Genomic DNA, 22,664 nt, shown 5'->3' with positions numbered 1-22,664 from the left:
AGTCCCTCTGAGTGGTCAGGCCATTTCTACTGGGCGGGACAGGAAGCCAGGCCTCTACGAGGGATCCTGGCGACTTCTGTCAGCATGGCAAGGCAGGGCGGTTTGGGGCTTTGCTGGTGACAGCTGCCTCTGCTCTTCCCCATCCACCCCTAACTATGTGAACGCCCTCTGCTTCATTTTGTTTGGACAGATTTTTGCAACTTCTCTTAGGTTCGGGAATGTTACTTGCTAAATGCTATTCAAATAATCATTTCACGTAGTTTCCGATTAAAAAATGGTAGAACTTTCCACATGCTCTCACTCATTCATGGATAATAGAGACCATTATAAACTTTTGAACAATAATAGATACAGAGGCAGAGCTGCCTCAAACAGATTGTCAAACTGCAGCGGGAAGGCCGGGGAGGGTTGCGGGGCAGGAGGTAGGTGGGTAAGAGATCAACCAAAGGACTTGTATGCATGCATATAAGCATAACCAATGGACATAAGACACTGGGGGATAGGGAAGGCTAGGGGACTGTCTAGGGCAGGGGGAAAAATGGACACATATGTAATACCCTTTGTAATACTTCAAGCAATAAAAATAATAATAATAATAATAAAAACAAAATAAAATATGGTAGAACCAACAAATGCACCAAAATCCTAATATGAAGGCACAACAGATTTGGAACCCCCTGCCTCTCCTCTTTAAGATAGTCTCCTCTGACCCTGGGGTTTATGGTAATAAAAGCAGGGTTCCCTAAGCCTCTCCCTCTGCGGAGAGGCCAGCTTTGTCCCAGAGCTACACCGTCTCTTCTCTCCCCTCCATGAAGACTTCTAGATGCTACCCTCTCTAGTCAGACCCCTACCCAGACATCTAGTCACAGAAGAGCTTTACTTGGGAGTTGATACCTTCTCACCTCTAGTATCAGCCCCATCTTCTCCTGCTCTAGGTCTGTACCTGCTGTCAAGACAAAAATGCTCCTGATATCTCTCTGCTTTTACCCTATTTTTAAAAAATTTATTTATATTTTTATTGATTTCAGAGAGGAAGGGAGAGGGAGAAAGAGATAGATACATCAATAATGAGTGAGAATCATAGATTGGCTGACTCCTGCATGCCTCCTACTGGGGATCAAGCCTGCAACCTGGGCATGGTCCCTTAACTGAACCCGAACCCGGGACCCTTCAGTCCACAGGCTGATGCTCTATCCACTGAGCCAAACCTGCTATGGCCTAGTATCTCTTTGCTTTTAGTTTCCAGAACAGTAAGTGAGAAATGAGCTAAGGGTTACCCTCCTAAGTGCTCTGTGCTGGTGTGTGTGTGTGTGTGTGTGTGTGTTAAGAGAGAGAAAGAAGAGAGGGAGGAGAGACAGAGATCTGAAAGAGATATTAGCCTTTGGTCAGGCTGAAAGGAAGTATTAAGCATGAGCAGCTCTTACACCACCAGAGGCCTCCCTAGCCCAGAAACTCCATTTCCTACCCACTCAAAGGGAGGGCTGCAGGCTGTTGCCAGTGTCCATGGTAAAAAGTGAGATTAGAGAAGCTGTTAATTGAACATAAACGGTATTACTTGAGGAAACAAAGGGTGGAAAATGCCTCATTAGGGTGGAAATTAGAGGTGATGTTTTTACTTAAGATTTCGGGATGTGCAAATAGATTGCAACATAAACCAAGCCAGGTATTAACTGTAATTCCTTTAGTAATAGTGTTTACACCCAATTAAACCCAACATCCTCGTGGAAGAGGGAGATAACTGAAATAAAATAGGAAAATTAGTTAATTAAAATGGAAAGATAGAATATTAAAAGGCAACAACCCATAAGAACCCCATAAATTAAGAACTATAATTCCTGGATTAATGTTTTCAGGCACTTAAAATCCTCCTCCTTAGTGATTAACCAGCAGAGTCCAAGAGGCTGGCTGCCATATGTAAAAACACACCTTTAGATAAAATATAGTAAAATTGGCTGGATGAGAAAAAAAGAGAAGTCACTGCATATCAAGATTTAGATGTTAACTAGAAATGAGGCAACCAAAAAACTTAGGGGTACTAAAAACCAACTTAACAAAAAGCCCAAACTTTGAAGTGCAGTATAACATTAATGTAACTCAGTGAGTTATCAGAATAAACATACGCATGTAAGCACGACCCCAGTCAGGGCAGAAACAGTACCAGTCCTCCAGAAGCCTACCATTCCCCAAGCTATGCGCCTCCTCTTAATTCCTGCCTTTCCCATCTTCACCAATGGCAACTGCTATCTTGACTTTTAACACCACAGGTTAGTTTTGTCTGCTTCTGAACTCTATAAATGGACTGACACAATAAGTCGTCTTTTTAGTCTGGCTTTTTCCCCCTCGTCTCTTAACATTGTGCTTGTGAGATTCATCCATGTTATTATACTTTTATTGAGGTTAGTATCCCATGTCGTGTTACCAAACCGAGAAGGTCTTTTTTTTTCATTCTACTCTTGATGGGTTTCCTGGTTGTTTCCGAATATCAGGTTGCTATGAGCATTCTTGTTCATGCTTTATGATGCAGATATCTTTTGGGTATATTCCTAGGAGTGGAAATGATAGATCATAGGATATGTGCATTTTCAGTTTCTCAAAGTGGTTGAGTCAATTTACTCTCCCTCCTGCCATGTATGAGAGTTCCTGTCACTTTCCTGGCCAGTATTTGATATTAGCAAACTTTTTTATTAGCCATTCTGGTGAGCGTGTAGTGGTATTGTATTGTGGTTTTAATTTGAGTTATCTTTATTACTAATGATGTTGGGTAGCTTTATTATATTTATTGACCATTTGGATATTTTATTTTGTGAATTTCTTTTTTAAAAAATTGTTTTATTGCTTAAAGTATTACAAAGAGTATTACATATGTCTCCTTTTTTTCCCTGCTCTTGACAATCCCCTGGCCTCCCCTACCCCCCAGTGTCTTATGTCCATTGGTTATGCTTATATGCGTGCATACAAGTCCTTCGGTTGATCTCTTACCCCCGTCCCTGCCCCCCAGCCCTCCTCAGCCTTCCCGTTGTAGTTGGACAGTTTGTTCGAGGCAACTCTGCCTCTGTATCTATTTTTGTTCCTAAGTTTATAATAGTCTTTATTATCCATAAATGAGTGAGATCATGTGGTATTTATTTTGTGAATTTCTTGTTCAAGCATTTTTATGTTTTTATTGCATTGTCTCATTTTTTCTTATTGATTGATAGACATTATTTTAAATTCTGCATATGAACCCTTTGTTGGTATATGTGATACAAGGATCTTCCTCCACTCTGTGGCTTGCCTTTTCACTCTCTTAAAGATGTGTTTTGATAACTAGAAGTTCTTGTAGTTCAGTTTATCAAATTATTTTTCCTTTAAGAGAGTAGTTCTCAACTGGGGTGATTTTGCTCCTCAGATAGGGTTATAAGATAAAATATGTGAAATCTAGTTAAATGTGAATACCAGATACACAATGAAAAAATTTAATGTAGTTCATTATTTTCCATAAATGAGTGAGATCATGTGACATTTATCTTTCTCTGACTGGCTTATTTCCCTTAGCATAATGCTCTCCAGATCCATCCATGCTGTTGCAAATGTTAAGAATTCCTTCCTTTTTACTGCAGCGTAGTATTCCATTATGTAGATGTGCTACAGTTTTTTAATCCACTCATTTGCTGATGGGCAGTTTCCAAATCTTAGCTTTTGTAAATTGTGCTGCTATGAACATAGGGGTGCATATATCCTTTCTGATTGGTGTTTCTAGGGATATATTCCTAGAAGTGGGATCACTGGGTCAAATGGGAGTTCGATTTTTAGTTTTTTGAGGAAACTCCATACTGTTCTCCACAGTGGCTGCACCAGTCTGCATTCCCACCAGCAGTGCACGAGGGTCCTTTTTCTCCACATCCTCAGCACTTGTCCTGTATTGATGCATGTGTATGAGCCTAACCAATAGACATAGACAACAGGGGGGTGAGGGCATGAGTGGGGGATTTGAGGGGCAATGGAGAGATAAGGACACATATGTAATACCTTAATCAATAAAAAGAAAAATTTAATGTATTTTCCAGGTAATATTTAGGACATACTTAGGCTATTTTTGTTGTTGTTATCTTAGATTTAAAGTTTGTCTCTCCCTCCCCCCCCCGCCCCCATTTTGGTAACTGAACCCCCAGAGGACATTTGGCAATGTCTTGGAGACAGTTTTGCTTGTCATAACTGGGGTAGTGGTGGCTATTGGCATCTAGTAGGTAGGCCAGGGATGCTGTTAAATATCCTACAATGCCCAGGACAATCCTCCACAGCTAAAGTTTATCTGGTTCAAAATGTCAATAGTGCAAGGTTGAGAAACTTCCTTTAAGGTTAGTGATTTTTGTGTGCTTGAGGAAATCTCTCTAAACCCCAAGTTCATAAAACTACTCTGGTCACATCATCTAGAAGTTTTATTTTACCTTTCATGTGTGGATCAGGTGGAATTGATTTTTGTGGTTTTGTGACATAGGGGTCAAATTACATCTTTCTTTGTAGATATTCACTTGGCTCTTGTACTGAAAAGACTTCTGTAGTTCCTCCATAAACTGAGTGCCCATGGATGAATATGTCTATTTCTAGACTCTATTCTGTTTTATTGCTCTAATTGATTGCCTTTGCATCAATATCACATTGTACTAATTATAGTAGTTTAATTTTATAATTTTTGGATTTAATAAAGTTTTACTTTTCAAAATGTATAGCTGATGGAACCTGTTGTTCATGCATCTTCTCCAGCAGCTGTGGCATTCCCACCTTTGGTGTTGCTGGTGTAAATTACTTGAGCGCTGTGCTTTGAAACTAGATTAATAGGGGCCATTTCTGGTTTGGTGTGAGCACTGGCTGAGCATGCTCCTACAACCAGAGAAAGCTCGTAGGGAGAGGGTTATGGACGATTGGAGTAAGAAGCCTTCTAGAGAGGCTCACCTCAGTGAGCAGTGATGGAATATGGATAGTGCACTAACAGTATCAGCACCCTCCTCCTTCTGAAATGATCTGATCCACTCCTTCCCTACAGTCATTTTGTTTCATCTGGACACTGATTCTTCAAGGTAGTGATCTTTTCAAGTTATAACAACAGCCACAAAATATCTATAATAATAAAAGCATACTATGCTAATTAGACTGGACATCCTTCTGGATGACCTTCTGGACAAAGCTGGGGCTGTGAGGAAAGTCCAGGTCCCAGGTGCCAGAGGGAAGCTGGTGCCAGCAGCCAAGGGAAGGAAGGCCTACTCTTGCACGAATTTCATGCATCGGGCCTCTAGTGTACATATAAATAGATATAGGTATATAGAGTCAGGCAGGCTGGAAATTCAGGTATGAGCGGGGTTGCAGTCTTTTTTTGGTGTATTTTGAAGCATTTTTATTACATAATGTAGAATGATGATGATGTTGCAGTCTTGAATTTGAATTTCATAGGGCAGCAGGCTGGAAGCTCAGGCAGGATTTCTATGTTGCAGTATTGAAGAATTTATTTTACTTCAGGAAACCTCAGTCTTAGCTCTTAAGACCTTTAACTGATTGGATGTAGCCTCCCTCACCCTCTGCATTATGGAGGTTTATTCAAAGTCTACTAATTTAAATGTAATCATATTAAACATGCCTTTATAGCTTGGCCAATGTGGCTCAGTAGTTGAGCATAAACCCATGTGCCCGGGCTGACCAGCAGACCCTGAGTGATGGATGAATGGGTTACTCTGACACAACATTTGCTGTGAAAGAGAGGCTAAGGGATGGCCGGGCCAAAGGGACCAGGCAGCCTTGATTGCCTGCCTCGTTAGCCTTTTATTGTAGCAACAGTTTGAGATTAAGTTTATATTTTAGATACAATCAGTAGGGTAAATAATATTAGGAGGACACATGTGTTTGTAGCATCCTTTAAGCAAGAACACCCAAAGGGTGTTCTTTAAGATTTAAGCATAAGGATTCCAGTAAAGACCCGGGGGTCTGCACATGCACAGACTTGTTTGGAAAGGTCAAGGAATAATTAGGGGCACCGCCTTCAACACTCCCCTAAGTCTGAATTCCGATAAACAGGGCAGGTGGCCTTCCACACACTTCCCTTTTCTCAGAATATCCTCCTTACAAACTTTCTGACCAAGTCTCGTGTGCTCCCCAACGCCTATGAACCAGGGGGTCATGGTTTGATTCCCAGTCAGGGCATATGCCTGGGTTGTGGGCTTGATCCTTAGTGTGGGGCATGCAGGAGGCGGCTGATCAATGATTCTCTCTCATCATTGATGTTTCTACCTCTCCCTCTCCCTTCCTCTCTGAAATCAATTGAAACAAATGCCTTTATAAGGACAGCTATAGTCCCTATTGTTGCCATTGGTCCTGGGGTCATTATTAATAATTGTTACCTTTCTCCTCTAGCACCTTCCTACTCCCAGATTCCCACTCCCCACTCCACCCCTTGGTAAGCACGTCTGTTGGTTTGAGTTACTGCCCTATTAAGTTGCAAAGATATGCCATGCAGAACAGCAGTGGCAATTGGGACTATAGTTGGTGAAGCTTATGGTAGTCCATTGTTATCTGCCATGGTAGATCTTGCTTTCCAGGGCACCATCCCCTGCATGCTTTACATCTTTGAGGGTGCCACTAAACTAAGCCATTTCACCTAGGATGTTGCATTGTTCTTGAGTTTCCACTTTGGCCAGAAGTAAGGAGGCAGCTACACAGGTTTTCCTACCAAAATGGACCTTACTTCATAAATCAGAGACTCATATGAGAGTCTGTCAGTGTCTAAATACTGTATGTACATTCCAAGTATGCACTTAAGAGTCAAGGAATTGACCACAGGCTGAGGGTCAGGGACCCAAATGACCCACTCTTGGATGGATGTAGGTGAGAACTCCATTTATCAGTTGGCATCTGCTAAGTCCTAACCCTAACAGATGGGCCACGATTGCATTTTGGATCCCCAAGCATTAGTACCAACTTAGATCCTGTACACAAGAGCCCTCAAAGGTGCTGGATATTTTGTAAGTCCCTTTGGAAAAGGGCTGGAAAAATATTTTCTGAAGGACAGATCAAGTGTAGTGGGAGACCCTGATGTGAGATGCCAACAGGCAGAGAGAGACTAGATAAACTGTTTATAAAATGCTGAACAAAAAGGGAAAGACACAAGGCAGAAGAGATGTTCTCTGAAGCTGTGAGCCAAACTTTGATTAGTGTCACCTCACATTCCCTGGCATGGGAGTGCGTGCCCTCTTTGTGATGGAATGTTGGGAGTGAGTTGTTACTGAGGGATCAAAAAATATTTCCCTGGCTCCTACAATAGCTTTAGACCCCCCTTGATCACCTAGGACCTGATGTCTCCCTCTTGAGGGGTTTGCCTTAAAAAAATAGCCCTTCATGACTCCCATGTAGAATTAAATCCCAACAGCCTTCCTGGGCCTGTTACCACTCCTGCACCAAAATCTGCTTTAGTACAGGCTTAAGAATCTAAGCCTCAGTGATGTGACCTTTTCCTTTATCTCCTGTCCTTGAAGAGGAAGAGTTGAGGAGCCTGCTGTGTATAGAATGGCATGTGGCTTTAGAACTTTCAACCAAAGATATAGGAGAGAGAAGAGGCCAAAGGTCTCTATGGAAGGTTCTTTGAAGGATTGGGCATAGGCCAGAAAAGGCCCTACCCCTCCAGATCCACTCTTCATCCTGCTCTGTGGCCCATCTTCTGGGCTGCTTCAAACCCCTCCCCCACCTCTGGTTTTCAGTGGGGATTGGCCAAAGGAACACTGGCAGGAGCTGGGGGTGGTGGGGGAGGGAGGCAGGAAAAGAGTGGGATGGTGGAATTTATTCACATAGTCTCTGTGCCAGACCACTGGCTGCCTGTGGGTCCTTCCTCTACCAGGACCCACAGCTCTTGTCCTGCAGTCACAGCTAGAGCTAGTAGAGGCTAGTAGAACCCCTTTTCTGGGTTCTAGTAACCACTCCTTCTCCAGGCTGTTTCATGCCCAAGAGACCATGGTGGCTTCTCACTCTTGCATCACTATTCCCTATTAGTTTCCTGTAACTCTGCCCCCTTTGCAAACAAATCCTCCATTGAACTTGTCTCCTGTGTGATTATGCCTTCGGTCACTGCTGGGACCTGACAGACAGACTCTTCGAGGATAAAAGCCCAAAAGATAGGTTGATATGATTGCTTCACAGTCCAGAAGTGGGGCAATGGAAAACTTGCAGTTGGTCGGGATGCACTTTTCAGAACCAGCAGGCCCAGCAAAGATAAGCTCAATGTGGGAGGTGAAAATCAGAGAAGATTTTAATCAGGAAAAGCATAATGACAACTAACAAAGATCTTAGCTTCCTGACTACCCGTGCCCGGTGATGCAACTGTTGATGAGGAAACCAACCCAAAGTAATGCAGCCAACTCCTCTTCTGGGAGACATGATGTCTGATAGCCCGAAGGCCATGTTGCAAAACCAAAACCAAAAAACTCCGAACACTTCAACTATCCAAATAAGTTGAAAGTACTGAAAGGTTGAGTAAGGACAGAAGCCTTTCATCATTTAATAAAAAACATGGACTCAGTAAACAGTGGTCTTAACCACAAATTACATAATCTGGGCAGAGATCTGTCAGTTTCTACTTAATCTCTCTCTGGCATGGGGCACTGATGTGGGGCGTGCAGTCATGAGATATTTTACAGTGAGAAGAGGAAATATCCAGGATCTTCCCAGGAAAAACAAGCCCTCATACTGACAGAGATCCCTCCCCTTTTGTTACATGCACAGCACTGTGTCTTGGCATGTAGTCAGTACTCAGACAATGTGTTTTGACTTGAGCAGTGTTAGCTTTTTTCTCTTTCTTTTTCTCTTTCCCGCAGCTTAGGCGGAATCAGGGCATTAGGCCCTGGGTGGCAGGCCTCAGCAGTGTCTAATTTGGGGTTCCCTTACACCTGCTACTGTGAGTGCTTCCCTCAGCTCTGGGTCTAGGGTCATGGTTCTCTCCTGTACGTTCTGTCCTAGGGATCTGGCTCCCCTGTGCTCTGGTTTCATAGTTTTCTGGGAAGGTCTTTCTGGTTTATAAGCCCTCCAATTTTTTTTCTTTGTACACATAAAACATACATTTATAAAACTGAGATTCTGCTATAGAGAGATTTTTATATTACTTTTAAAAAGTATTACAGGGCTGAAACCGGTTTGGCTCAGTGGATAGAGCGTCGGCCTGCGGACTGAGGGGTCCCAGGTTCGATTCCGGTCAGGGGCATGTACATGAGTTGCGGGCACATCCCCAGTGGAGGATGTGCAGGAGGCGGCTGATCGATGTTTCTCTCTCATCGATGTTTCTGACTCTCTATCTCTCTCCCTTCCTCTCTGTAAAAAATCAATAAAAAAAAAAGTATTACAGGATGGCAGCATAAGTAAATTCTACTACTTGCCGTCTCTCACAACCACATCGAAATTACAACTAAAATACAGAACAACTATCATTCAGAATTGCCTGAAATCTGGGTGAGTGGAAATCCTACAACTAGAGAAGTAAGGAAGAAAGCACATAGAGACTGGTAGAAGGGGTCAAGGCATGGAACAGGCTGGTCTGACACCCACGTGTTTTTAACTAGGAGGGATACCCCAGCAGTGGAGGTGCCCTGTGAGGAGCAAGTGGTCCCAGCCTTACACCAGACCCCCAGCCCAGGGTTCCAGAGCTGGGAAGAGAATTTCCTGTAACCATTGAAGATTATGGCTGAGTGACACAGTGGTTGCTGGAGATCCAGGCAGTTCCTCTTAAAGGCTGCACACAAGGACTTACTTGGACTCTATCCCTTTAGGCTCCAGTGCATTTGGGGAGGAACTGGATTGTTTGATATCAGGGAAAGACTCAGGGTGGCTTTCTCCCAGACTGGGGTGCTCGCAGGCTTCATTATTCCTGTGCTGGAATATCCCCCGTCGCAGATCTGACTGGCAGCCATATCTGAGTTTCCATCAGCTTGGCTCACAATGTTCACTCTACCTTGGTGATTCCCTGAGACCCCCCACCCCCCATCCAATTTTCAGCCCTAGCCATGCTGTTTTCAATGGCTTTTCCATATGAATGGCCCCTTCTGGCTCAGGTTTCATACTTTCCTAAAATCTCTTAAACAAGTAGCAACTGGCTTCAGTGTGCCCATAACTATCAATAAGAGTCCCAATACCTGGCACTAGCACCAGCCTGACTTGCTTCACGGCTTGGCCTCTCCTGGACACTTCCAAGCCCAATACAAGCAGCAGCCATCTGCAGATCACTCAGTAGCTTCTGCCTGGTGACCCCAGGCAGTAGCTGACTTTGCATCTCCTGGGTGCCTCAGAGCCAGTACACCTGGTGGACAGCTTCAGACCATACCAGATTACAACTCTTCACATCCATAAGCAACACACTCAAGGGGCAGACTCAGTGAGCACCAAAGCCCCACTAAAGAAAATCATGCTCCATCAGGGTGGTGTTTCCTACACAGCAGCTCTTCCACTGTAGTTGGAGTTCCACTGTAGGTCCTCATAGCCAATTGGCCTGGACATAAACTCCTTCCAGTGACACCAACAGCATCAAAGTTCAACTACAATATGACTGCACACAGCCCACACAGGGAACACCTAGAGTGCCCAGTTCAGGTGACTGGGGAAGCTAAGCCACTGGGCCTTATAGGACACCTACTACACAAGGCCACTCTATCAATTCCAGGAGACATAGCATCTCTACCTAATACACAGAAACAAACACAGGGAAGCAGCCAGAATGCAGAGACAAAGAAACATGTCACAAATGAAAGAACAGAGGAAATATCCAGAAAAAAAGTGAAGTGAAATGGAAACAAGCAAACTACTATATACAGAGTTTAAAACAATGGTTATAAGGTTGCTCAAGGATTTTTTAAAAATATATTTTTTTGATTTCAGAGAGGAAGGGAGAGGGAGAGAGAGGGACAGAAACATCAATGATGAGAGAGAATCATCGATCAGCTGCCTTCTGCACCCTGCCCCCCACTAGGGACCGAATCCACAACCCAGGCATGTGCCCTTGATCAGAATCAAACCCAGGACCCTTCAGTCCACAGGCGATGCTCTATCCATTGAGCCAAACTGGTGAGGGCTCAAGGATCTTAATGAGAGCTTCAAAGGACTGAAAAAGAGCCTCAAGGGACTTAGTGAGACTTTCAAGGATCTTAGGGAGACTTTCTTTCTTTATTTTTTTTGGATTCTTTTCTCTCTTTATTGATTAAGGTATTACATATGTGTCCTTACTGCCCCATTGCCCCCCCCATCCCCCACTCAGGCCCTCACCCCCATGGTGTCTGTGTCCAATGGTTAGGCTTATAAGGATCTTAGGGAGACTTTCAAAGACATGAAAAAGGACTAGTCAGAAATTAAGCATACACTAACTGAAATAAAGAATAACTTAGCCCTAGCCGGTTTGGCTCAGTGGATAGAGTGTTGGCCTGTGGACTGAAGGATCTCAGGTTCTATTCCAGTCAAGGGCATGTACCTCAGTTGCAGGCTCCTCCTTGGCCTGGTCCCTTGTCGAAAAAATATCTTTAGGTGAGGATAAAAAAAAAGAATAATTTACAGGGATTCAACAGTAGAGTAGAGGATTCCAAGAATCAAATCAATGATTTGGAGTATGAGGAGGCAAAAACACTCAATCAGTCGAGCAAAAAGATAAAAAGACTAGCCCTAGCCAGTTTGGCTCAGTGGATAGAGTGTTGGCCTGAGGAATGAAGGGTCCCAAGTTTGATTCCGGTCAGGGATACATATCTAGGTTTTGAGCTCCATCCCCAGTAGGGGACGTTCAGGAGGCAGCTGATCAATGATTCTCTCCCATCATTGATGTTTCTATCTCTCTCTCCCTCTCTCTTCCTCTCTAAAATCAATACATATATTTAAAAAGATAAAGTAATACAAAAATATGAAGATAGTGTAAGGAGTCTCTGGGATCACTTCAAGCCTACCAACATTTGCATTATGGGGGTGCCACAAGGTGACGAGAGAGAGCAAGATATTGAAAATGTATTTGAAGAAATGGCAGAAAACGTACCCTACCTTATGACAGAAATAGACTTACAAGTCCAGGAATCACAGAGAGTCCTAAACAAGATGAACCCAAAGAGGCCCACACCAAGACACATCATAATTAAAATGCCAAGGGTTAAAGACCAAGAGAGAATCTTAAAAGAAGCAAGAGAAAAGCAGTGTTACCTACAAGGGAGTGCCCATATGATTGTCAGCTGATTTCTCAATAGAAACTTTGCAGGTATTCAAAGTGATGAATAGCAAGACCCTACAACCAAGATTACCCAGCAAAGCTCTCATTTAGAATTCTTCAGAAAAAGAACTTCACAGACAAGAAAAAGCTAAAGGAGTTCACCACCAACCAGTATTACATGAAATTTTGAAGGATGAAGAAGAAGAAGAAGAAGAAGAAGAAGAAGAAGAAGAAGCAGAAGAAGAAGAAATATGAACAATATAATGGCAATAAATACATATCTATCAATAATTAAATCTAAAAATAAAAATAAATGAACAAGAAATCTAATGAACAAAATAAAGTGATGAATAAAATAGAACCAGAGGCATGGAAACATGGAACAGACTGATGAATCTCAGAGGGAAGGGGAGGGGTGAGGAAGAGATTAACTAAAGATCTTATATGCACACTAGAGGCCCAGTGCATGAATTCCTCTCTGAAATCAATAAAATATATTTTTTAAAAATGCTGAGGTTAAATTCTTTATTCATGACTCTTTGTGTATATCTCTGATTATTTCTTAAAGATTAATTTCTAGAAAGAGTTCACTTCATGGAAGGGATTCACCATACCTTCAGTGAGGACTGCTATCAGCTGCAGGATCCTGTGTGTCTGTCCCTGTCCTGCCCTGTTTTCTCTCCTCCAGCCAGTCCATCAGCTGTCAAGAGTTTGTGCTCTGCAGGCTCCAGGCTTTTGGCTTCCTGCTGGTTGCGGTTAGCCCTTTGTGGCAGGGTGTTGCTTGTGCAGAACTTGTGATGCTGTCCCTTCTCTTATCAGCTCCAGGAATCTGCTTTGAAGCAATGAGTGAGAAGTAATCTACATCTCAGATTAAAGCTCCACAGATGGTAGATCTTTTCTTATTGAGGTGGACCCTATATAGTACTAAATGGCTTTTCTACACAATTTATCTAAACCAGTGGTTCTCAACTGAGGGTGAATCCTGTCCCATCCACCCCCTACCCCCCTGAGGGACATCTAACAATGCCTGAAGATATTTTTGGTTGTCACAACTTGGCGGAGGAGGGGGTTGCTATTGGCATTAAGTGGGGAGAGGTCAGGGATCTTGTAAACATCATACATCTTGTTTGCAATTCAAAATGTTCTTGGTGATTCTGAATATTACTAAAATAAATCGTGATATAAGGTTGATAATTAAGGCAAGGAAGGATCTGGTGTAATTTCTTGATTAAGTTGAAAATATGGATCCTGTCTCTCAGGTAAATCCTTTCTCTTCTTTCTTTCCGTACTTTTCTTCATTATTTTCTTTGTTTCTCTCTCATACACCTATACACCCACCTCTTTCAAAGCTCATAGGCTGCCTGGGCTGAGCATCAGGTTGCTGTGTGTAGGGAGAAGAGAGTAGTAGAAGGAGGAAGACAAACACACATGTCTGGAACTTGAGTCTTTATTGAGGTTGATTGAGAGTTTAGTGACCTAGAGGAATCTTCTTGAGGATGATGGGTGTGCCAGGACTTTAGCAGGAACCAGAGTATGTGGTACAGAGAATCTGCTCAGATTTGGTTCAGATTTCCTCTTGGGCTGGCTCAGACTCCAGGGTTAATTCTTCTTCAGGATCATATCGATCCAGGGCCGGTAATGGGAGATCCGGGTGAAGACAGCAGGGGGTTTTGCAGTCTCCTTTCCATAGGAGACAATGCCTTGAGCTACCCCAGCACACAGAAGAGGACCTCCTGAGTCTCCCTGTAGTAGGAGGAGGAGAGAGAGAGAGAGAGAGAGAGAGAGAGAGAGAGAGAGAGAGAAAAGAAAGCAGAAGGTGAGTCAGGAAACTCATCTACTCCTGCCCATGGTTCCAAATGTGAGTCACAGTCAGACCTAGGTTTATACCCAGGAGCCCTGGATAGAGTTATGTATCTTGTTCTGATGCCCCTTCTTCTTTTCCTTCTTGTTATCCCATGTGTCCTGTTTAGCAAACTGAGAGGGATGGTTAGAGACTGCAAAGGGCCATGGGAGAATGGATTCACAGAGGGACAATTCCAGATTCCTCAGCCCTTTGATCTCAAACCCTGTCATTTGTTGACAACCTTCTGACCCCATCTTATTTCAGGAGATATCTGGACCCTGAACAGTGATTTGTGGGGAATAACCCTAATCTAAAGATTACCTTAAATGCAGATTTTGCCTTTTTGGGATTGCCCACACATAACTGGAGATTGTGGTCAAAAGTTCTGAAGTGTCCGCAGGCCTGGGGATCCATGAGTCTCAGCTTTACCTCTTGCAGAGTGTCGGAGCCTGATTTCTCCACTTCTGTTATTCCCCAGCCAGCCACCCGGCACATTTTCCCAGGTGGGATGAAGTTGAACTGGGGTGGAAGGGGGAGTGTCCCCACAGCCAGGGTCAGGTTGGCTTTCTCATTCAACTGTAAAGGGAATGAGAGGCTGTCAGTGCTAGAGATTTGTTAGGGTGCAGTTGGAAGCAATCAGGGAGGGAGAGCGTACATTGCTTCACAATAGAGCCACATCCAGAGAGTTGAGTTGTGGGGAGGTGTAGTCCAGAGGCAGGTTGGGAAAACTTCAGGGCAATGGGGACCTGAAGGAGAAGCCTAAGAGAAACAAGAAGTGAAGAAGGGGAGGAAAGATGTTGTCACCTTTAGTAACATGATGTCATGATGAGCAAGAATGTAATCAAATTTTGGATGAGGGAATTGTTTCACGACCTTAATCTTCTGCCATGTGTCTTCTTTCTTTGTTATGTTATGGGCTCCAAGGGTGACCATTATAGACCTGTTGTGAAGGAGAAGGAAGGTCAAGGAGAAGCAGTGGTGGTTTGGGGTTTCTCCTGAGATGTACCCTTTCTGAGATAAGCTGACTGGAGTTTCTTAGTAGGTCACAGGACTCTACCCTTTTCTTGTGTTACTGTGGCATTTGGGGGTGGGGGTGGGGCTCAGGTTTTACTCAGGGAAGGCTTTTCTGAGGGAATAGAGACAATTTCCAAGACTCTCAGGATATGCTGGGGACTGAGCAAGCCATGGAGGACCCAGGGGGCAGGGTTAGCACTTCCTAATTCAGGGAGTCCTATATGAGGGCCAGCCCTCAAGATCAAGAGATGTCAGAAAAAGAGGTGGGGTCTCAGGTGGACTCTGTTCCTGCCTCCTAAATGCATGGAAAGGATGCATTTAGGTCCCTGAGAACTAAGGGCCAGTGTTCCTGGAAAAAGCAGAGAGGAAGTGGCCCAGAGAACTGGGTGGAGCCCTGAGAAGTGAGTTGGGCATCTTATGTGTTGGGATTGGGGAGAGGGGAACTACTTTTAGAGGAGGAATGCTTGAATGGGGTCCCCTATTCCTTTGTAGGGGAGCTGAGTGCACAATGACTGAGGGTGAGGACATTCATTCAATTGTAAGAATAATTTCCTTAGCCCAATTCTTACCTCTCCTTAAAGTGACTCAGGCCCCAGAGCCCCTCCTTAGGCTCCCATGTGGGGGTGTCCCTGGTTGCTAGGATAGATGTTTATCTCTCATCTTGAGAAAAATAGGACCCCGTTTCTTACCTTCCTTCACAGTGAGCAGCTGTCAGCACAAAGTTCCGTCTTATCAGAAAACCACCACAATGCATCACTGAATTCTGGGGAGTGGTAATTTCCAGATGGGCCATGTAGGGACGGGAGTGAGGCTTGCATTCTGTGCCCCCGATGATCTCCCCTGGAACAGAGAACAGGCCTGAATACATTGGTACTCTCTCCAGAGAATGCACAAGCTGGGTTAAAGCTGAGAGAAGCTTCTCTTGAATTTCATTCTCACCCTGCATTCTGCCCATCTTCCCTCGCAGGTGTCTTTGATATTGCTTTCCCCAGGCATGACCTTCTACATGAATTTTCATTCCTTCCTTCAGGCACGATAGCCAACCAGCCTCAGATGCATTTTTCACTTTAGATTTCCCCCACCCCCATTCTGCCCCAGCCTCAACATTCTTCTGTCACCTTGCAGGACAAGCTCTCCAGGGTTCTGTGTTGACCTTCTCCACAGCCCATGAGCTGTGACACAAGAGGGCCAAATTATAAAGGTAATGTGTAGCCCCAAAGTTCAGAAGGTGAAGAGAACATAGGACTTTATCCACATGATCACACATGTTAGAGAAGATATCCCTTTTCCTCCCAGTTTTTCTGGAGTTTTCCCCAAATCAACGTGGGGTTCCTTGTTCCTGGGAACTACCATAGGCTGCAGAGAATTGGTGAGCACATCCCAAGTGGAGATGTCACTCTGGACTCTTGAAGAAGTATCCTGCCCGTCTCTTGTTTAAGAATTGACTATATTCAGACAAAATTTTGTTTTAGGAACTGATCCTGAAGCTTCTAGAGGGAAGGGCCTGAGACTCACCGGCTTCAGATGTGGAGCAAAGGAGGAAGATCAGCAGGGGAAGAGGAAGATGACCCATCTTGTCAGAGAGGCTGCCCATGGCAGGTTCAGCTTCTGTTTTCCAGTCTTGGGCTTTATAACTCCCAGCAAGAGAGGAAAGGGCAGGGCTGGTAACCACAGGAACTGGTAGCCATGTTTTTTTCTTTCATTTTTGAGAGAAAAAAATGAGAGAATCCTAATGTGAGAATAGGAAAATCCAGCCCCGCAGAAGCAAACATCCTTCTTTCTACATCTATATCACCATTGGCAGGACTCAACTTCTCTATTTCCCTTTGGTGGTAAAGCAGAAGAGGGTCTTAATTTATAATCAGGAAAGTCTCATTCTGGACCATAAGCCTGGATACATAAAATTGAAATAGTAATACCTATTTCACAGGATTGTGACAAAACTCTAAATCCTGTTAGTTTCAATTCGATTCAATTCAATTTCATTGCATTGCATTCCATTCTATTCCATTCCGTTCCATGTTAAAAATGTGAGCAGCATTGACTTAAAGGATTATTTCCTGCAATTTGTAAAACGTTGATATGGATCTCTTGCTTCCTCTGAATCAAATGTCCATTGGCAGAAGAGAGATCTAAGGAGAATAGATGGGGAAGGGAATATACCCTGTTTTAGGATTTCACACACATTATCACAAGAGCAAATGGGGGTGACTGTCTTTTGGATCCGAATTTCCCCCAGAGTTGCCTTTTGTTTTGCTAGAGGTGAAGTTGAGGCCAGAACTCTGAAGTCCTGGCTTCCAGGATGAGTTCTCCATCCTGGTGCCTTGTCTGGAGTGGGGTCATGGGGGAGTCATGTCCTTCCCAGTTAGGGCAGTTTGTTAGAGGCCCATAAGAAACATGGGTGGGGGAGATTGTTACACTGAGCATTCAGAAGCATATGCACTTTTATGGCTATATAGCTCATAGAAGGAAATGCATTTTGCAAAATGACCCAGTGCCATGCATGTTATATGTGAGTACATGAGCACAAACATACACACATACAAATGAGTCAAAAGTTTCAGGAAACTATTTCTCTTTACCATGCACAGTGCTCTCTGTTAGTTTCAATTTGATTCGATTCAATTTCGTTGCATTGCATTGCATTGCATTCTATTCCATTCCGTTCCACGTTAAAAATGTGAGCAGCATCAACTTAAAGGATTATTTCCTGCAATTTGAAAAACGTTGATCTGGATCTCTTGCTTCCTCTGAATCAAATGTTCATTGGCAGAAGAGAGATCCAAGAATAGATGGGGAAGGGAATATACCCTGTTTTAGGATTTCACAAACATTATCACAAGAGCAAGTGGGATTGGAAGTAGCATTTTTGAGAGCCTATGCATATCATTTATTGTCATAACTCTTCGACATATTTTCATCACAATCCTGTGAAGTAGGTATTACTATTTCAATTTTATGTATCCAGGCTTATGGTCCAGAACGAGACTTTCCTGATTATAAATTAAGACCCTCTTCTGCTTTACCACCAAAGGGAAATAGAGAAGTTGAGTCCTGCCAATGGGGATATAGATGTAGAAGGATGTTTGCTTCTGCGGGGCCTGATTTTCCTATTCCCACATTAGGAATCAAGCTGCTTTTGCTGAAAAATAATATGTACACACAGGTGTTAGTATCTGAGATTTTCCCCCATATAACCTTGGGAAATACCATTACTGTCACTTTACAGATATAGAACTGAGACTCAGACACAAACATGACCAAGATCACACAACTCATAACTATCCTAACTGGGTTTCAAGTGCATATCTGTTGTTTCCTCAGAGTTGGAGAAGCAGGGAGTCCAGAGGTAATATGGTGGCATGTCATTTCTCTTGGAGATTCGTAAGGCATTTAGTTCAGAGCTGGGGAAGCACAGGGGATAAATACCTCCCCAAATCATTCTATCATTCCCTAAGTCTCAGCTTGGGCTTGCAATTAGGTGATCCAATTCTTAGTATATATTGGCTGAGTCCTCTGTTGCCCTCAGCTCTGACCCTGTGTAGAATAGAACATTTACACATTTTTCCTAATGTTGAAGGAGTCCCTGCACTAATTCTTTCACTTTCTAGAGTTGCCAGTTTAAAATACAGACTGCTCAGTGAAATGTGTTTAATAACAAATCATTTTAAGTAGTAGTTCCAATATTGAATGAGACATACTTATGTTAAAACAAATGATCTATCTGAAATTCAAACTTAACTGGAATCCTGTATTTTTATTTGCTGCCATCTGCATTTTACCTTCAGCAGAGCAGAGGAGAATCTGGAGTTGGAGAAGTCCTGTCCTGTAGCTCCGCACCAGTTAGACCAAAAAGCAGAGGGGTAAACAAATGAGGGCATCTGTTTTTTATTTATGTAATGAGAAGTTGAGAGGTAGGGCGTTCAGGGCAAGTATGATAGCTTCACAGAATAATTAAGGTTCAGATTCACCAAGACTAAGTTTTGTTTCACCTGCACTGCCTGAGGACAAGTGGATGGAATAGGTTCAGTGTCAGTCAGGTGACCCCTTTCTGAAATGAGGACTGCACTTCTGTCTGTATTTCTTCCTTGCAATGTCATGTGTGTTTTTCTGTATTTCAACAGATTTCCTTTCTCTCCCTCCTCTTCTATCCTTCTGCTGTTGTATATGTGGTATGTTGTTGGTGGTGAAGTTTATAGTTTATCTACAGTTTGCAGAATATCAAAGTGGGAGTGTGACTAGATTAGAAGTGGAATGGGGTATCATGTAGAGTTCCTGTACTTGAAGTTGAAAGCAGTAATTGATGAGACTGGGTTATTTTATTTCTGGGGAGAGTCAAGCCTCTTTTTTTTGTACAAAAGACAGTGAGAATTATATTCAGTGGGAGAATTTTTGTTTTGGGCGATGTAAAGTAGGGAAAAAGAGTGCACCTTCATGTTGGGCAGCCAAATGGTAGATTGTAGTGGACCTTTGCCATGCATTTGGTGGATCCTTAGTGTCTTGTGAGCACCCTTCCAGTATTAGGAGAATTCTCAATTATGATTCTTGCCTTCCTAAGGTAGAATCCGCAGATCCACAGATTTTCTTTCCTCGATTGTCTTGCATTGAGGTCCATATGAACAAGACTTTGCCAATCAGATGAGTGAGTGTAAAATTTGATTTAGGAGGGGTAACATAAGATATCAGGCATTATGTAGGATTAATTTTCATGATGAAAGTAAATCCCAAAGGGACCTGGCTTTGGGGACGGAATTAGTCATGGGTCAGGTGTCTAGTGTTGCCTACATGTCTGGACCAAGCCAGTGGGCAGTGAGACTTTTGCTGAACAGTCTCATGGTGTAGTTCAGATATTGTTTCTGGCCAGGTTGCTTCCAGATCTGGTTCTACAGCATCTTGGCAAACAGATGTTGAGTCTGTATATAAAAAAAGAATTTACTAGTGATCAGTTGTTAAAACATGAATGTGTGTTCAGGGAAGGTAAGTGATTTCCTATTTGCTAGAGATACTTAAAGTAGATGTTGCACGGATTCTTGTTTAAGATTCACAATTAGGGGAAAGGAGAGAGTTGGACTTGATGTAAAATAACTGACTTTTTAATGATGGCAGTGATCCCTTAGCGACCATAATGCAGAGGGATCATCCCCATTCTGAGTTCCTGAAACATGGTTCCTCTTCTTAAAGAATACCCTCAAGTATTTCATATAATACTGGTTTGGTGGTGATGAACTCTTTTGGCTTTTTCTTGTCTGTGAAGCTCTTTATCTGACCTTCAATTCTAAATGATAGCTTTGCTGGGTAGCGTAATCTTGGTTGCATATTCTTGGTATTCATCACTTTGAATATTTCTTGCTACTTCCTTCTGGCTTGCATAGTTTCTATTGAGAAACCAGCTGACAGTGGTATGGGTATTCCTTTGTAGGTAACCATATGTTTTTCTCTAGCTTCTTTTAAGATTCTCTCTTTCTTTTTTGCCCTTGGCATTTTAATTATGAGGTGTCTTGCTGTGGTCCTCTTTGGATTCCTCTTGTTTGGGGTTCTCTGTGCTTCCTGGACTTGTAAGTCTACTTCTTTCATGAGGTAGGGGAAGTTTTCTGTCATTATTTCTTCAAATAGGTTTTCAATATCTTGCTCTCTCTCTCTCTAGTTCTGGCACCCCCATAATTTGGATGTTGGTATGCTTGACGTTGTCCCAGAGGCTCCTTACACTGTCTTCATATTTTTGGATTCTTTTTTCTTTTTGCTCTTCTGGTTGGGTTTTTTTTGCTTCCTCATATTTCAAATCATTGACTTGAATCTCAGGTCCTCTAGTCTACTGTTGAATCCCTGTATATTATTCTTTATTTCAGTCAGTGTATGCTTAATTTCTGACTGGTCCTTTTCCATTTTTTTTTTTTTGGCATTCTCACCAAGATCCTTGAAGGTCTCACTAAGTTCCTTGGAGGTTTCTAGAAGATTCTTGACTAGCCTTATAACTGTAGTTTTGAACTCTATATCCAGTAGTTTGCTTTCTTCCATTTGTGACATGTTTCTTTGTCTCCGCATTTTGGCTGCTTTCCTTTGTTTGCTTCTATGTATTGGATAGCTGCTAAGTCTCCTTGAGTTGATAGAATGGCCTTGTGTATTAGGTGTCCTATAGGGCAGAGGGGCTCAGTCTCCCCAGTCACCTGAGGTGGACACTCTTGGTGCACCTCTTTGTGGGCTCTGGGCATAGTTTTGTTGTAGTTGAGCCTTGATTGCTGTTGGTGTCACTGTGGGGAATTGACCTCCAGGCCAATTGGCTGTGGGGACCAGATGTGACTACAGTGGAAGAGTTGTGCAGGAGATACCCTTATGGAGCAGGACTCGCTTCAGTGGGGCTTTGGTGCTCACTGAGTCTGCCCCTAGTGTGTGTCACTTATGGATGTGAAGAGTTGTAATCTTGTATGGTCTCACACTAATCACTGGGTACACTGGCTCTTGGGTCTCCAGGGAGGTGCAAAGTCAGCCACTGCCTGGGCCACTGAGTAGGAGCTAGAGAGATCTGCAGATTCCCCCTCTTTGTATCAGGTTTGGAAGTGTCCATGCAAGGCCCAGCTGTGAAGCAAGGCAGGCTGCTGCTGGTGCCAGCCTCAGTCCTTTTATTGATAACGTTGGGGCTCCTTGACCGAGCTGCGGCTTGTTTGACAGGTTTTAGGCTGAGAAAGGACAGGGCATTCATATGCAAAGGCTACTGCACACAGCTTGGGTGGGGTTGTAAATTGGGTGGGGTGGGTCTCAAAGAATCACCAGGACGGAAGAAACAGAAATGGCTGCTAGTCAGCCCTGCATCGGAGAGGCCCCAACATAGGAAAAATGACCTCTGTGAGCACCTCTGTCTGGAAGAAAGTCGACCCTGAGTTCCTGCCCTAGTGCCAGACAGTCCAGTTTCTCCTCATATGTGTCTGGGTCCCCCAGAGACTCACCCAGCACTCGAGCTCAGACCAAGCAAGAGCTTGTAAATTCAGTTCATGGTACCAGCCTTTTAAGAGGAGCAATTGGGTATCTCATAGCCTGTGTGTCACTCAGCTCCAATCTGCACTGGTTTTTACAGGCTGTAGTTCTTATGGCCCCTAGGGACTTCATTTCCAAGCTCTGGGACCCTGGGCTGGGGGTCTGCTGTGGGTCTGGGGCTCCTTGCTCCTCCAGGTGGCCTCCAAAGAGGTGATCTCCCTCCCGATTGAAAAAGCAGCCCACCTGGGTGCCAGACCAGCCCGTTCTGCGCCTCCATACCTCCTACCAGTCTCAATGCGCTTTCTTCTTTACCTCTCTTGTTGTAGTACTTCCACTCAGCCAGCTTTCCTGCAGTTCTGAATGATAGTTGTTCTGTATTTTAATTGTAATTTTGATGTGGTTGTTGGAGGCAGCAAGTACATCTTGGTTCACTCCCCCAGTATTACCAGTTTTTTCCTCTAATGGTTGGTTCTATTTTCTATGCTCATCAGCTCATTTTTAATTTCTTCATTTGTGTGCTTCATTTCCAGGATTTTGGCTTAATTCTTTTTTTTTAATTAAATTTCTTTGGAGAAATGCTCATTTTGTTCATTAATTTGTTTTCTGAGTGCGCTAAATTGCCTGTCAGTATTTTCTCACATCTTATTGAATATTTTC

At 43.3% G+C, this 22,664-nt stretch overlaps 1 protein-coding gene across 1 annotated transcript; it reads right to left on the bottom strand.

The window, feature by feature from the left end:
* Positions 1 to 13,614: 13,614 nt before the first annotated feature.
* On the bottom strand, positions 13,615 to 16,624 carry LOC102760823 (chymase). The gene is made up of 5 exons (XM_006760823.2): positions 16,554 to 16,624; positions 15,728 to 15,878; positions 14,829 to 14,964; positions 14,346 to 14,600; positions 13,615 to 13,924 (listed from the first exon to the last, which is right to left on the bottom strand). The coding sequence occupies exons 1-5, from the start codon at positions 16,609 to 16,611 to the stop codon at positions 13,781 to 13,783; spliced, it is 744 nt and encodes a 247-aa protein (XP_006760886.1). The 5' UTR covers positions 16,612 to 16,624; the 3' UTR covers positions 13,615 to 13,780.
* Between the last annotated feature and the right edge of the window lie 6,040 nt (positions 16,625 to 22,664).

This window comes from Myotis davidii, unplaced genomic scaffold, assembly GCF_000327345.1.
Source record: "Myotis davidii unplaced genomic scaffold, ASM32734v1 scaffold157, whole genome shotgun sequence".
Lineage (NCBI taxonomy): Eukaryota > Metazoa > Chordata > Mammalia > Chiroptera > Vespertilionidae > Myotis > Myotis davidii.
Note: the sequence above shows the minus strand (reverse complement) of the source record. Positions and strands in the feature narration are given on the sequence as shown.

Coding starts and splice junctions, on each gene's coding strand:
- LOC102760823 (XM_006760823.2), bottom strand. CDS start 16,611: ATGGGTCATCTTCCTCTTCCCCTGCTGATCTTCCTCCTTTGCTCCACA. Junction 14,965..15,727: donor GCTGCTCACTGTGAAGGAAG/GTAAGAAACGGG, acceptor CCTTCACAACAG/GTCTATAATGGTCACCCTTG. Junction 14,601..14,828: donor ATGACATCATGTTACTAAAG/GTGACAACATCT, acceptor TTCCCTTTACAG/TTGAATGAGAAAGCCAACCT.